The following is a 12,516-nucleotide window of genomic DNA, read 5'->3' as shown; positions in this document are numbered from 1 at the left end:
TAATAGAATATCAACATGATCATCAAAACTGAGAACACTGTCCAAAATGGTAACATTGCTGTTTTTCACGCTGTATTTCAGAGAAAGGGATGACAAACATGACCACATTTTTCTGTCTCTGACTTTTTGGATCAACAACAAAGTTTCTGTTTTGTTTCTGTTCTAAAAGGTTTGGAGGCATCCAGCAGTTAATGTCATCAGTGCAGGTAAGATCATCAGAGGAAAATGCTGAGTACAAATGTACATCATCTGTGTAGGAATGGCAGGATATATTATGATTCCTTATGATAGTAACAAGCAGAACCATGTAAAGGTTAAGGAATAAAGGACTGAGGACAGACCCTTGAGGAACCCCAGTTGAATTTATCTTATTCTGTGGATCTAAAACCACTAACTGATCCATAAAATGTTCTATAGGTGTGAAGTTTTTATGACCTGTTAAAACCAACTGAGTCATGAAGGTTTTGGTTTAAAATTTCACGATGTGTCAAAAAAAGAGAGATGACACAACCCTCTATCTGAAAAATGAACTCATTAACTCCCTTTTACCTTCCATGTGATCAACCACTTCCCCAAAGCCTCAGGTCTCTAGCTGAATATAAATAAATGTGAGATACTGGCTCTGCATGAGTCCCCCCTGCAGTCAATATGTAATACACATTTAAAAGGAAGTGAAATGTTATGGAATTATACAGATGAGATAGGAACTGAAAATAGGAATATTTGTGTTGGTATAAGAAATATAAACCAGTTCAAAATATTCATTTTAAACTGATTGCCGCAGAGGGACATAGCAAAGCAATAAAAGCAGCTTTCAGCTACTCCGTTTCCACATAGCACCACGTGTTTGATTTGGCATAGGTTTTTAATGCTTATTTATTTATTTATTACAACAGATGTGCTTATGGACACACACTCCAAAATGGATGGCTGTGTCTGGCTTTAATTGAGCCAGCCAAATTTTCTTGCTAAGCAAACGTGTTAACCACTACACCATTGGAGGCATAAATGTAACATGTGATATGGTTAAAAATTATAAAGATGTTGGGGCTAATGCCATTTTTTTAAATAATACGAATAGTACTTCAAACTGAGATGGTTTAGAACCTTCATTCTGAACAGACACTACTTTTGAACGTTATTCCCAGTGTGATTTTTGGAAAAGGGGCTCAAACAGACTTTGTTTGCAGTTCTTTATCAGTTAAACTCACAGATTTCTATCAGCAGGTCATTCTCTACTGGAAATGAATCTATAGCCATACCTTTTGTCCACACAACACACCTGTGTGGAACTCCAGATGCATTAGACTTGGTACGATATCTGTGTACGGATGTAGCTCATTTTATGGATTAGAACGGTAATCTATTACAGCCTGAGGTGTACTGAAAAAAATTCAAGTTAGTATGCACTGCTAAGAGTTATAAAACATTGACAAGAGCCATCTGGGTCCCTCTGAGATCAATGATTAAAGAAGACACTGTGTACTCTAGGACTTCTCCCAGACTGACAATAATTGACTTTTGTGATAGCAGGTGCACAAACAAAGTTATCAGAAATATTTTATTAGACAAAATGTATCATAACCCAGTAAAAAGGAATTATATCCTGAGGAAGCTCAGGTGTTGCAGAGAAATATGTTTCACTTCCTCTCCTAAATGAGATTTACCCAACTAATGAATACATAAAGCTGAAATTTTATTTGGATGTGAACTCTGGTTTACAAAAGATATTGAAAGTGTGGACCTCATGATTCTATTTTTATTCATTTAATTTCTAGAACAACGTGTGAAGCTGGCTGCAGTCCAGGCTGCTTCAATGCCCACATTTAACAATGACTTAAATTAAATTTGAAATTATTATCAATCAATCCTAAATTGGATTCAATTATCTGGATTGTGGTATCATTAGGGATGTCTTTTATTCACAAATACTTGCATTCAATTTTTAATTTAAACCATGCATAAACATGGCTGGTTATTTTAAGTTTAATGCACCGTTTGAGTGTCTAGTTTCTTTTTTTTTTGTACACTGGTTTTGTACATAAATATTCTTAGTGCCTTATTTCACTGTGTGGTTGTTCATAAAGAAAGTTGTCTAAAAACTCCGCTTCCCGTTAATTCCATTGCACAGATATTGACTGCAACTCACGCAGAACACCAGGAGAGGGCGCTCAAGATAGTGTTGAGGGTGACTGGAAGTAAAGGCATTTACAAATACTTCTAAGACAGAAAATGCCACATATAATTTCAGTTTTCACTAAACGGTATCGATAGTGCGTTCGCATTGAAATAAAAGTTCATTTTTTTCTTACAGGAGAGTATAATTTGCAGATAAAATTCTAGCATTCTGTCAATGTTGCTGATTGGTTAGTTAAGGATTTACGACAAGATAGACTCCCTTGACGATACCCATTAATAAGCCTCTACTAGTAATGAATATTTGATTTAGAAGCGTATTTATATTAACACAGGAACTTAAGCGTGTGTAAAACAAAATAAAACAAATAAGTACTTTTTTCTTGTGGTCTCCGTGGCTGCAAGCTTCATGGCTGAAATGAAAATGTCATATACCGTACCGTAAAGTGGCACACAGTGCGGTGACCTACCCAAAGTAGAAAGAAATGTACGATTTTTTTTTAAGGAATAGCTGTAAATTGTATCAGCGCCTTAAAACATTATTGGCCTTAGTGAAGGTTACTGTTTACTGCACTAAATTTGCGTTTCCTGCTCATTCTGGAATACCGCGGGCACGAGCAGAGCGGGCTCTAGACAGCACGGGTGCGGTCAGGAAATTCGATCGCGCCCCTCGCAGCCCCCTTCCCTATTGGTCACTTGGCTGCCTGTGAAGTAACCAAGCAGCCAACTGGCTGTTGATTGGTAGCTGCGTTCAACGGCTTGCACCTCATTGGCTGAAAACATTGCGCTGTCTGTGGGCTGAGAAGTTGGTGATTCTGTTGGTTCCTGGTGGTGAGTAGAGAGATTGAAGGGGCCGGGCCCATAGCGGAAAGAAATGGCGAGTATGGTTAACGAGAACGAGTGTGGAGGGGAAACACAGAGCCTTGAGCCACAGGGACCGGGCCGGGGAGCGGCCAGATGGGGTCCACAACACGCCGGTGCCCGAGAACTGGCTAATTTGTACTCGCCAGGTGAGTCGATCCTCTCCGCTGCAGCTCCGTCTAATGGGCATGTTCACCGAGTGGCGGTGTGACATAACGACGGTCTTTATTCAGTCACCAAGAAACAAACTGCTAAAACTACTAAACGAAAAGAAGCAGATTGTATTTAACTGCTCCACTTAAATGACACCGAGCAGTCGTCGGCAGTATGGGTGTATTACAGCCACGGTGCTGTCGTGACACAAGAGGAAATTATGTCAGAGTGGCTGAATTTGTTTTCGAGTGGCTGTGCTGCTTTGACATTTCGAGCATCAGGGAGAGAGGTTATAGAAGAATACACTGCCTCTGCTTTAGGCTCAGAAACCTCGTCTGGTCACGGAGCTGCTGTGACCTTTCGTATCTGTGCTGTTGTTGGTTGCCAAGTCAGCACACACGGGCTGCAAACACAACCAAAAACTCATGCTCTGAATTGTTTGGAGAGCTCCATCGGTCACCCTGTTAAAACACTCAGTGGTGTTTCACGCCCATCATAAAAATGCATTTTCACAATGGCAACTGAAACTAGGTTTTGCATGTGACTGATTAGAAACTTATTTTAGTTCCTGGGCCACGTGCAGCCCCCGTTTGATCTTAAGTGGGCCAAACTGGAAACACTGCATTAAAAACACCCAGGAAGTCCTGTGATAGTGGTCATCTGGGCCAGAGAGAAAAGACATCCTTTATCCCAGACATTTGCCACTCAAGAGAAGATATTTGTAATGCCTTAAGAAAAATGTGCAACTTCAAAAATATTCTGCTTTTCCACATTTCTTTGAGTCTACTGTCATTACACGCGCATTACATTTCTACACAGTTAAGTCACAGCAGGTAGCATGGTTTCTCCTGCATATTTAAAAACCTTGTTACTGTATGATTTAGTTTATCTAGAGCTTGATTTCATTTGACGTTTTCAAACATCAGGGATAGATGTTCACATGGACAAAAAAAAAACCCTGTTTAAAGTCTTAAAAAATGCCCCAAAAGTAGAGGCTAATGCATGGTTATTGGGTGCTGTTGATTGCTCCTGTTTGTTTTAGGATACTTTTTCATGGCAGGTTTTGGACCTTCAGTGAGAGAATATGAGGAATAATAATCATAGTATCAGTATTCGGACTCACAAATGTCAGCAAATTCCTGGAAGGAGATTTGACGAAACTGACCAAAACAAAGGCTGATGTCCGCAGGAGGGAAGAACGTCTCATCATTTTATTTGTATCTGGCAACTGGCACTGGATACATTATTAACACATAATGCACCAACACAAATGCTGGCAAACACTTAACATAGGTAATGTCGGTTAGGCAAAAGTCTAAATCAGGCCTTAGAGAGAGGGTGAGGAGACATGTGAAGGGAGTTGGGAGCAGAGCAGCTGCTCCCCTGAAAGAGCCAGCTGAGGTGGGTCAGGCATCGTTTCCTAGGTGCCTTCCCTTGGAGGTTTTCTAGGTACGTTCCTCTGGGAAGAGATCCCGGGATAGAACCAGAATTCACTATGTCATCTGCATTGGGAACGCCTTGGGGACCTGGCAGGAATGAGATATGTTACTGGAAACATAATGATGTTCTGGAATACCCAGTGCATGTCTGGAGCCACAAAAATTTGACTTAAGCAGAACAAAACTGATGAATGTTTCTCAACGTTAGGGCTTTCTTAACAGCTCAGCAAAGAGCACCAATATCACTGACTAACATTTCTGACCAAAAGCAATGCAAATTCACGTTAGGCAAGGAAAGTGATAAAACCACAGACTATGATGGAGCGGGTAGATAAGCTGCCATGTTCAGCTGTGTGTCTGGTCAATAACACAGCTGGCTCATGTTTCCTGCTTCGGCTGTTGAGTGACTCTTTGGTGGCAGAGGGGGTGAGATAACCACCATCTTTAGTGTTGCTGAATTCGCCAGTGGATTTCTGTTCATTTGTTGTGTGCATTAAATCTCATGCTTATAGTGTCTCTGGGGTGTGCATCCGACTGGTGGATGATAGGGCCACGGCAGACAAGATCTGCTGAAAGCTGAATTAATCAAATGTTTTGTGGGCTAAATTATCATCAGATCATTCTAATTGTTTTTAATGTTTTGGTAAAATCGTTATGGTTTCACAAGTGGGGCATGACAGAAAAAAATAAGCACCACAGTTTAATGGAACATACATTTGTTCGGGACAGATTTATTGGAGCGTAAGCTGATGTAAATATAAAACAGCCAGTAACAATGAGGTCACACGTTAATGAGGGTTAATGCAACAAACTAGTGTTATATTTTTTAATGAATAAATCGAAATGCTTCAAAAATGTGAGTTGGTTCAAAATGAGTTGGCGCATGCTCAAAATTTCCCCTTTGACAAATATTAAAATCTGTGGGATAAGCACTAAACTACTGAGTTTTTTTTAAAAGGAATAAGTCCTATTCACCCACTCCTTTTACTAAGATCTAGTCTTGTGGTTTAACACTGTGTTTGCTGCTTTTTTGCTGTTTTGTTTCTAGGTCACTAAATTACAGTCTTTGTGCTGTAACATGTGGACAGGTATTTCAGGCCCTGCTGCTCATTATTGTCAAAGAACAGAGGAATGCTGCCACATCAGACAAACACGCAGAGTCGTTTCCTAACCTTTGAACATCACTGGAATATCTGCACTGAAAATGCTGCACAAGTGATTGAATTTGTCACTAAAAAGCTCCTGTTTCTTGTTCTTTAAGGCAAAAGATGTCAAGAATGGATCAGTGTCATCCTCTGCTTCTCTCTCATGGCCTTCAACCTCATTTACCTCCTTGCCAATTTCCATCAGGGACATATATGGTCCATCCTGCTGGGCATTGGTAAGTACTAAATTTTAAAAAACGATGTAGTCTTCTTATGTGTTATTATTTGCTGTCTCGTTTAACAAGCTTCTCTTTTTTTCTTCTTTTCAGTGGCGGGTATCCTCACTGCAGACTTTGCATCAGGATTTGTTCACTGGGGGGCTGATACGTGGGGATCGGTAGATCTACCCATCTTTGGAAAGGTATGATTTCCCATCATTTACCTCCAAATAGTCATTTTTCAAAGGGAGCATTTTCCTTAATTTGCCACATATATGCAGGCCTTTATACGTCCATTCAGAGAGCACCACATCGACCCCACAGCCATCACCCGTCACGACTTCATTGAGACCAACGGTGACAACTGCATGCTGACCATAGTCCCTCTAGCAAACATGGCCTATAACTTTCTCACCTTCTCACCTGGTGAGTTTCGTATCAACAAAGCATTATCTCCACCGTGACAATGCTCTAATCTGATAAAAAAAATAAAACGGTTTCTTTAAGAAAAGGGCAGGAAGGCAACAGCAAACAAACTACCATGTTTGTCTTCTTTTACCTGCAGCGGAGATTTACCATATCTACCCCCTGTACTGCTACCTGTATGCACTGGCCATCTTTGTGACTCTTACCAACCAGATTCACAAGTGGTCTCACACATACTTCGGGCTGCCTCGTTGGGTTGTGTTCCTGCAGGACTGCCACATCATCCTTCCCCGCAAGCACCACCGCATCCATCATGTCTCTCCTCACGAGACCTACTTCTGCATCACTACGGGTTTGTAGTATTATTTCGTCAGGATTACCCAGACCTTTTCTCACACTACCCAACCAAACTCTGTCTACCCACTTCTACTATGTTTGCATGTTCACATGGAAGATTTGCTACATTAGGGCTTAGTCATACAGGCCCAGAGACTGGTTGTTGACCCTTTGGCAACTGCTGTGCGCTAAGGAAACGTGTATTCCCTGACCAGCTGGTAAAGGTTGCTGGCTGTTGCAGGGCGAAAACGGTTGCAAAGAGGGTGCTTCATGTCCAGGCTTGCATGACTGACTTTGGGTTGTAGTGCTTTACAAAACCTCCCAACAATGAAGCTGCACCTGTGCTGACTTACTGACAATGTGTTTGTCATGAAAACTGCTCCTTGCGCAGTTAGATTGTGTGTAAATACATGTACATTTATCTGCCAACTGCTCAAAATAAGATCAGTACTCTGTATTTAAGCCCATACTAAGTGTGTAATTAAAAATTGTCCTAAAGTTCTGTATTTAAACAGGCTGGGTTAATAATTAAGTTAATAATCTTTTTTTGTTCCACACTTGGGTCTTAAAAGTGAGTGATTATTTCACCTTGCTGTAATGCCTGATTTAAGGTATCTTCGGAACCTGTGGGCAAAAGAGAGGCTTTTTTTGATTGCAGCCCGCCTGTAGTCTGAGCAAGCTTTAGTAACATGTTTATAAATTGTCTGAGTGGAGAACAAAAAAGGAACTTATTGACCTAAATTCAATTTAGAAACCACTGGTTACCCAGAGCCCGGTCATTAACAGGAAGTTTTGATGCAGGTATAGGATATCCGGCTGCACGTGCAGCCCGGAGACATTGGCGGTTGATCGCAAAAGCAAAGTCACAGAGTAGCTGAGGGATTCTCAGTAGTAGAAATATCGGATATGGTTAGTTAGTGGAAAGGGTTATATTATTACAGATTTCCAGAGCTTATCAGAGTTAAAAAAAATAAGAATATGTTTCAAAGAAAGAAGGTTAGGGCAGGTTTTATAGTTTTCCATTGTGTGTTTATTTCTGTTGAAAGATGGGTTTTGACCCTACATCTTCATTAAGAGTGCTTCGCTCAGTGTTATGCACTGAGTGAGTGGGTCTGACTTAAGAAAGACAGACAGAATAAGGGATGTAATTAAAGATGATTTGAGAGTTAATGTTTGTTTTTTAATTCTCCAGGTTGGCTGAACTACCCTTTGGAGAAGCTGGGTTTCTGGAGATACTTGGAGGATCTCATCCAGGGTGTGACAGGAGAGAAGCCGAGGTCGGACGATCTGAAATGGGCTCAGAAAGTCAAGTAACGCAGCGGGCTAACTGCACCCTACCTCAGACAACACTGGGTCCGTCCAGGCTTCTCATCCCTTTTTTCCCCCCACACTTAGTTTTTCTTCCTATGGACTTACAATCTAACACTTTCTGATGCCATAGCTTTAACTATTGCACATTGTTTTTCTTTTTTTCAAAAGGAGGGCTTTGTTGGTGGAATTTTTCATCACTCTCACACAGATAATATTTAAAAATAAATGCAATATATCCTTGAAACTTTATATATTTAACACAGCCCATCACTTTTTAGGGGTTTTGCTAAGGAAGAGCGATCATATACATTTGAAATCACTTTCTAAGGAAATCAAATATTTTCTCCACATAAAAAAAAAAAATCAAACTCAACAAAAAAAATACTTGAAAGGTTAAACTCTTTGCTTCTCCAGAGCCACAGCTGTTAATTTGAAGTGATGATGAATCACATTATATTTAGCTCAGCTTTATTTTCTGTGGATCTGTTTCTGCATCTCCACTTTATCAAGGATCTACTTGATGTGCAAGTGATTTTAGGCTTGAATTTTATTTAGGTCACGGTGCGTAGTCAGGCTGCAGTGATGTAGGACTTTTTGGAAGCTTTACCAATTTTGATATCTAAAGATCAAATTGATAAATATTACTGTTACATTTATTGTATACTTGCACATTTGGGTTCAGCTCAGCCCACTTTTGACACTCTTTAAAAGCGAGGTAAAGATGCGTTCAAGGATGATTAATATAAACAGTTTCTAAAACACAGCCATATTTAATTGTTTAATCTGGGGCGTGTCAACCCCCCCAAAAATGACTCCAAAAATACTGAGAAACATAGACGGTGTAAAAGATGGACGTAGCCACAGTGAGGTCACCCAGAAGTCAGTGAACTGCAGACTTGTTGGTTGACGACTTGTCAATCACAAATGGTCAGCTAATGGATTATTATCCTTTCTGAAACTTAGAATGAGCAAAATGTATTTAATATTTTATCTAATATGATCAGATCCATAAAAGCATTTCTTGGAGGCCATTAAAAAGAACGTATATTTAAAGCACTTCCATGTTGGCTTCATGTCCTAGGAGCTGCGTCCATCTTTTATACTTTCCTAACAAAGAGGAGATGTTACCACGAGATGCTAAAGGAAAAGAAACCCTCCCCTAAAAAAAATCAAAAGAAAAGCTAACTGCTCCTGTCGGATCATAGTGGTATTTTCAATTTCATTTGTGGATCTTTGCATGTGATCCAACCATTGAAAAAGTCATTTTCAAGCAAAACCATTTGATTTGAAAGGCTTGTAAAAATTTACAAAACTGCAGTCATCACTGATGTTAGGTCATTATAAATTTGGGGCAAATAGAAATAAATTCGGTTGTTGTATCTGCTGGGTTAGTCTGGCCCTAAAATCAGACGATCATGTGCCCTCCATGCAAACAAACCAGTTTTCAGGAAAGAGGCACATGCAGTTTTTTGTCAAGCTGCCTTACACGCCGCATATGCAGTACTTCTGTTTGTTTTTGGTTCAGCTGCAGCTCTTTTTGTTGTGATGTTGCATTGTTCTGTCATTCTGGGGTTTGTATCTCGCATGGTGAGACGCAGACACTCCAATGTTACGTGTCAGCTTTATGTGATACCGTTTTCACTCCGTGCTTCTCGCTATTGCTTGTATCGTGGAAGGAGACTGTCAGGTTCAGAGCATAACATTCCCGCTGACCAACGTTGCCACCGTGTACCTTCTCGGTAACTGACGAGCAGGCTCGGTGATTGTTTCAAGGGCTTCACTGAAGGGTGACGATCTTGGAGTTTCCTTTAAAACGTCTAGATGAGATTAATTGGTTGAAAGTTTTAATGTTTCAGTCATTGATTTGTAAATGTATTGTACAGCAATTAACTATGCATTGTAATAAGAGGCCCTTAATTATATGTCTTAACTCATCTGATTAGGTTCAAATGCCTTTCTTTTTCTATAGTTTACACATATTTGCTAAATCAGAAGAACAGGAGTTTAAAAATTTAGCTACTTAAGAAATTGCATGACAATTTTTCTTTTTTCTAATTAAGATGTCACACAGACGAAAGAATGCATGCATGCATATAGCATGTCGGCTTGTGCAAGCAATGCACTGGGTCACCAGCTTTCCTTTGAGTTTGTGCAAAAGCAGTCATGAATGGGGAGGATTGCGCTCGCTCCAGAGGAAACTAATCGTACTGCTTTTAAGAAATGACCCCAAACTTTGACCAAATGGTCCCATGTCTGAACCACCAAAGTGTTATCTTCATTCCAAGGAAATCCTGGCAAAGTTTTTCAGGCGGAAATGGGAGAAGGTAACCTTCTTAGGTTGACTGGGTTAAAGGCTTACTTGTTAAGCTTAAAGTAGACAGATTAATGATCATTACAGTTACGTTTGCAGCCAAAGTTCTGCTTTATGTTACGTGATATTCCACTTTTAGAATCCTTCATACTTGATTATATAGGATTATTTACCATAGGTCAGCAGCAGGAGTACACTGCAGACTGCATCGTGCTTGTAGAGTATTGTGAGAAGCAGTTCTGTGTGCGCTTGGTAGTGTCATTTTGCTGGTAGATGGATGGTGTGACTGCATTAAAGTTTAAGGCCCGCTTGAGTTCTACTCCTGTAGTTCTTCTTGGTCAGTATTAGGCAAAATGTTTGTGCACTGTTACACTGCAGTGAGTGAACGCGTTAGAGCCTTTGCAGACAACTTTCCAAGTGGGAATCTTGGCGTTGGCTTTGCTGGATGTTTCAGTGCTTCAGCAAGTTGCTTTTTGTGATCTTATAAAGGTAATGGCAGTTTAAAGGATGCTTTGTGCTTTTATAAATCAGCAGAATAGAAAAAAATAAGGATAGAGGGTGGAAATGATAGATATGACATGCTGTCATTCATTTGGAAACTGACAACTTTATTTTAAATATGTATGATGAGCTCAGAAGGAACCCAAACCATAATAATCTTTTCTTGGAGAAAGACTGGACATCTGTTGGTGTGTACGGCTTTCATGGTGAATAACATGGTTGTGAGTGTGGCTCTAACATGCATAAGCTTTCTTCTTACTCTCCAGATGATCTCAGGATTGTGGTTAGATGAATTAAAGTAATTGTGAAAAACAAATTCCTTTTTTTGTGAAGTTAAGGCCATTATTTCAGAAGTAAAAGTCATATACATCAGATTTTTTTTAAAATCCAGAGTAGTCACATTATCGTAGATGCTTTCTGGGATCTATTGTTACCATAAATCAGTACAGTTAACTTGGCCACTTGTTATTGAGGTAGAATTTGTGATCGAGCTGTATTTGGATTTTCCGCTTAGAGACAGTGAACTTTCAGCAGTGGATTTGAACGGTGTTTTGCGACAGTATGTGGTCAATTAAGTATTTTTTTTTTTCGCACCTGAAAAATTTAGTGAGAGCAAATGAAGATGTTAGTAAGTGAGATGGGCAGTCGGAATCTCTCCTGTAATGGTCCTCGGACTTTATTGAATCGCCTTATCCTCTTGCCAACAATGTGGGAAAAGAGTTCATTGACTGACTTTAAATTGCTCATGATTTGACTCTTGCTTCTTCTGAGGTAAGGTCCATGTGGATGTTGTTGTTGTTGGTTATGTACACCGGTGGTGGGGATGGAGTTTTAGATATCAGATTAATGCCTTGATGCCTTTTTGTTGTCTTCCAGTTGGAGGACTTACAGTGTAAATAATATACTGTATTTATAAATAAACTAATAAACATATTTCTGTGTTTTTCTTTCTGTTATCATTATTATTTTTATTTAGTTTAAGGCTGGGAAAAAAGTGTATTATTTAATCTGTTTTAGGAACTTGTGACGATTTCACAGGGTAAATGGTAAATGGCCTGTATTTGTATAGCGCTTTACTAGTCCCTAAGGACCCCAAAGCGCTTTACACATTCAGTCATCCACCCATTCACACACACATTCACACACTGGTGATGGCAAGCTACATTGTAGCCACAGCCACCCTGGGGCGCACTGACAGAGGCGAGGCTGCCGGACACTGGCGCCACCGGGCCCTCTGACCACCACCATTAGGTAACAGGTGAAGTGTCTTGCCCAAGGACACAACGACCGAGACTGTCGGAGCCGGGGCTCGAACCAGCAACCTTCCGATTACAAGACAAACTGCCAACTCTTGAGCCACGATCGCCCACGTGCACAAGTACACAGAACACCACCTTCTCATACATAATAATTCTATTTTTTAACCTTGTGATGAAATTTTAAAAAGCTAATTTGTATATACAGTTTTAATTTGAGTTATATTAGCAAATCTTTTTGCAATGCATTCTTTCAAAATGTATAGTGCAATTTATTTATTTTTTACATGGGGAAAAAATCACACCAATAAAGTCTCTAAAACTTGCAAAAACTCACATATCAAACATGATACACTTAGCATTAAAGGGTTAAATCAACTGCTTGATTGTGTTTATATTTGCCTAAGTAAAGACTTTCTCACC

At 39.9% G+C, this 12,516-nt stretch overlaps 1 protein-coding gene across 1 annotated transcript; it reads left to right on the top strand.

Annotated features, from left to right (window-relative positions):
• The first annotated feature begins 2,944 nt into the window (after positions 1 to 2,944).
• On the top strand, positions 2,945 to 11,770 carry peds1b (plasmanylethanolamine desaturase 1b). Its single transcript, XM_085393830.1, has 6 exons — positions 2,945 to 3,146; positions 5,851 to 5,970; positions 6,064 to 6,155; positions 6,234 to 6,378; positions 6,518 to 6,730; positions 7,907 to 11,770. Exons 1-6 carry the CDS (start codon positions 3,011 to 3,013, stop codon positions 8,026 to 8,028), a joined length of 828 nt encoding a protein of 275 aa, XP_085249956.1. The 5' UTR covers positions 2,945 to 3,010; the 3' UTR covers positions 8,029 to 11,770.
• Positions 11,771 to 12,516: the final 746 nt, after the last annotated feature.

The sequence above is a fragment of the Rhamphochromis longiceps genome, linkage group LG20 (genome assembly GCF_057381845.1).
Source record: "Rhamphochromis longiceps isolate RC_006_pf linkage group LG20, R_longiceps_female_GT1.1, whole genome shotgun sequence".
In the NCBI taxonomy this organism is placed as follows: Eukaryota; Metazoa; Chordata; class Actinopteri; order Cichliformes; family Cichlidae; genus Rhamphochromis; species Rhamphochromis longiceps.
Note: the sequence above shows the minus strand (reverse complement) of the source record. Positions and strands in the feature narration are given on the sequence as shown.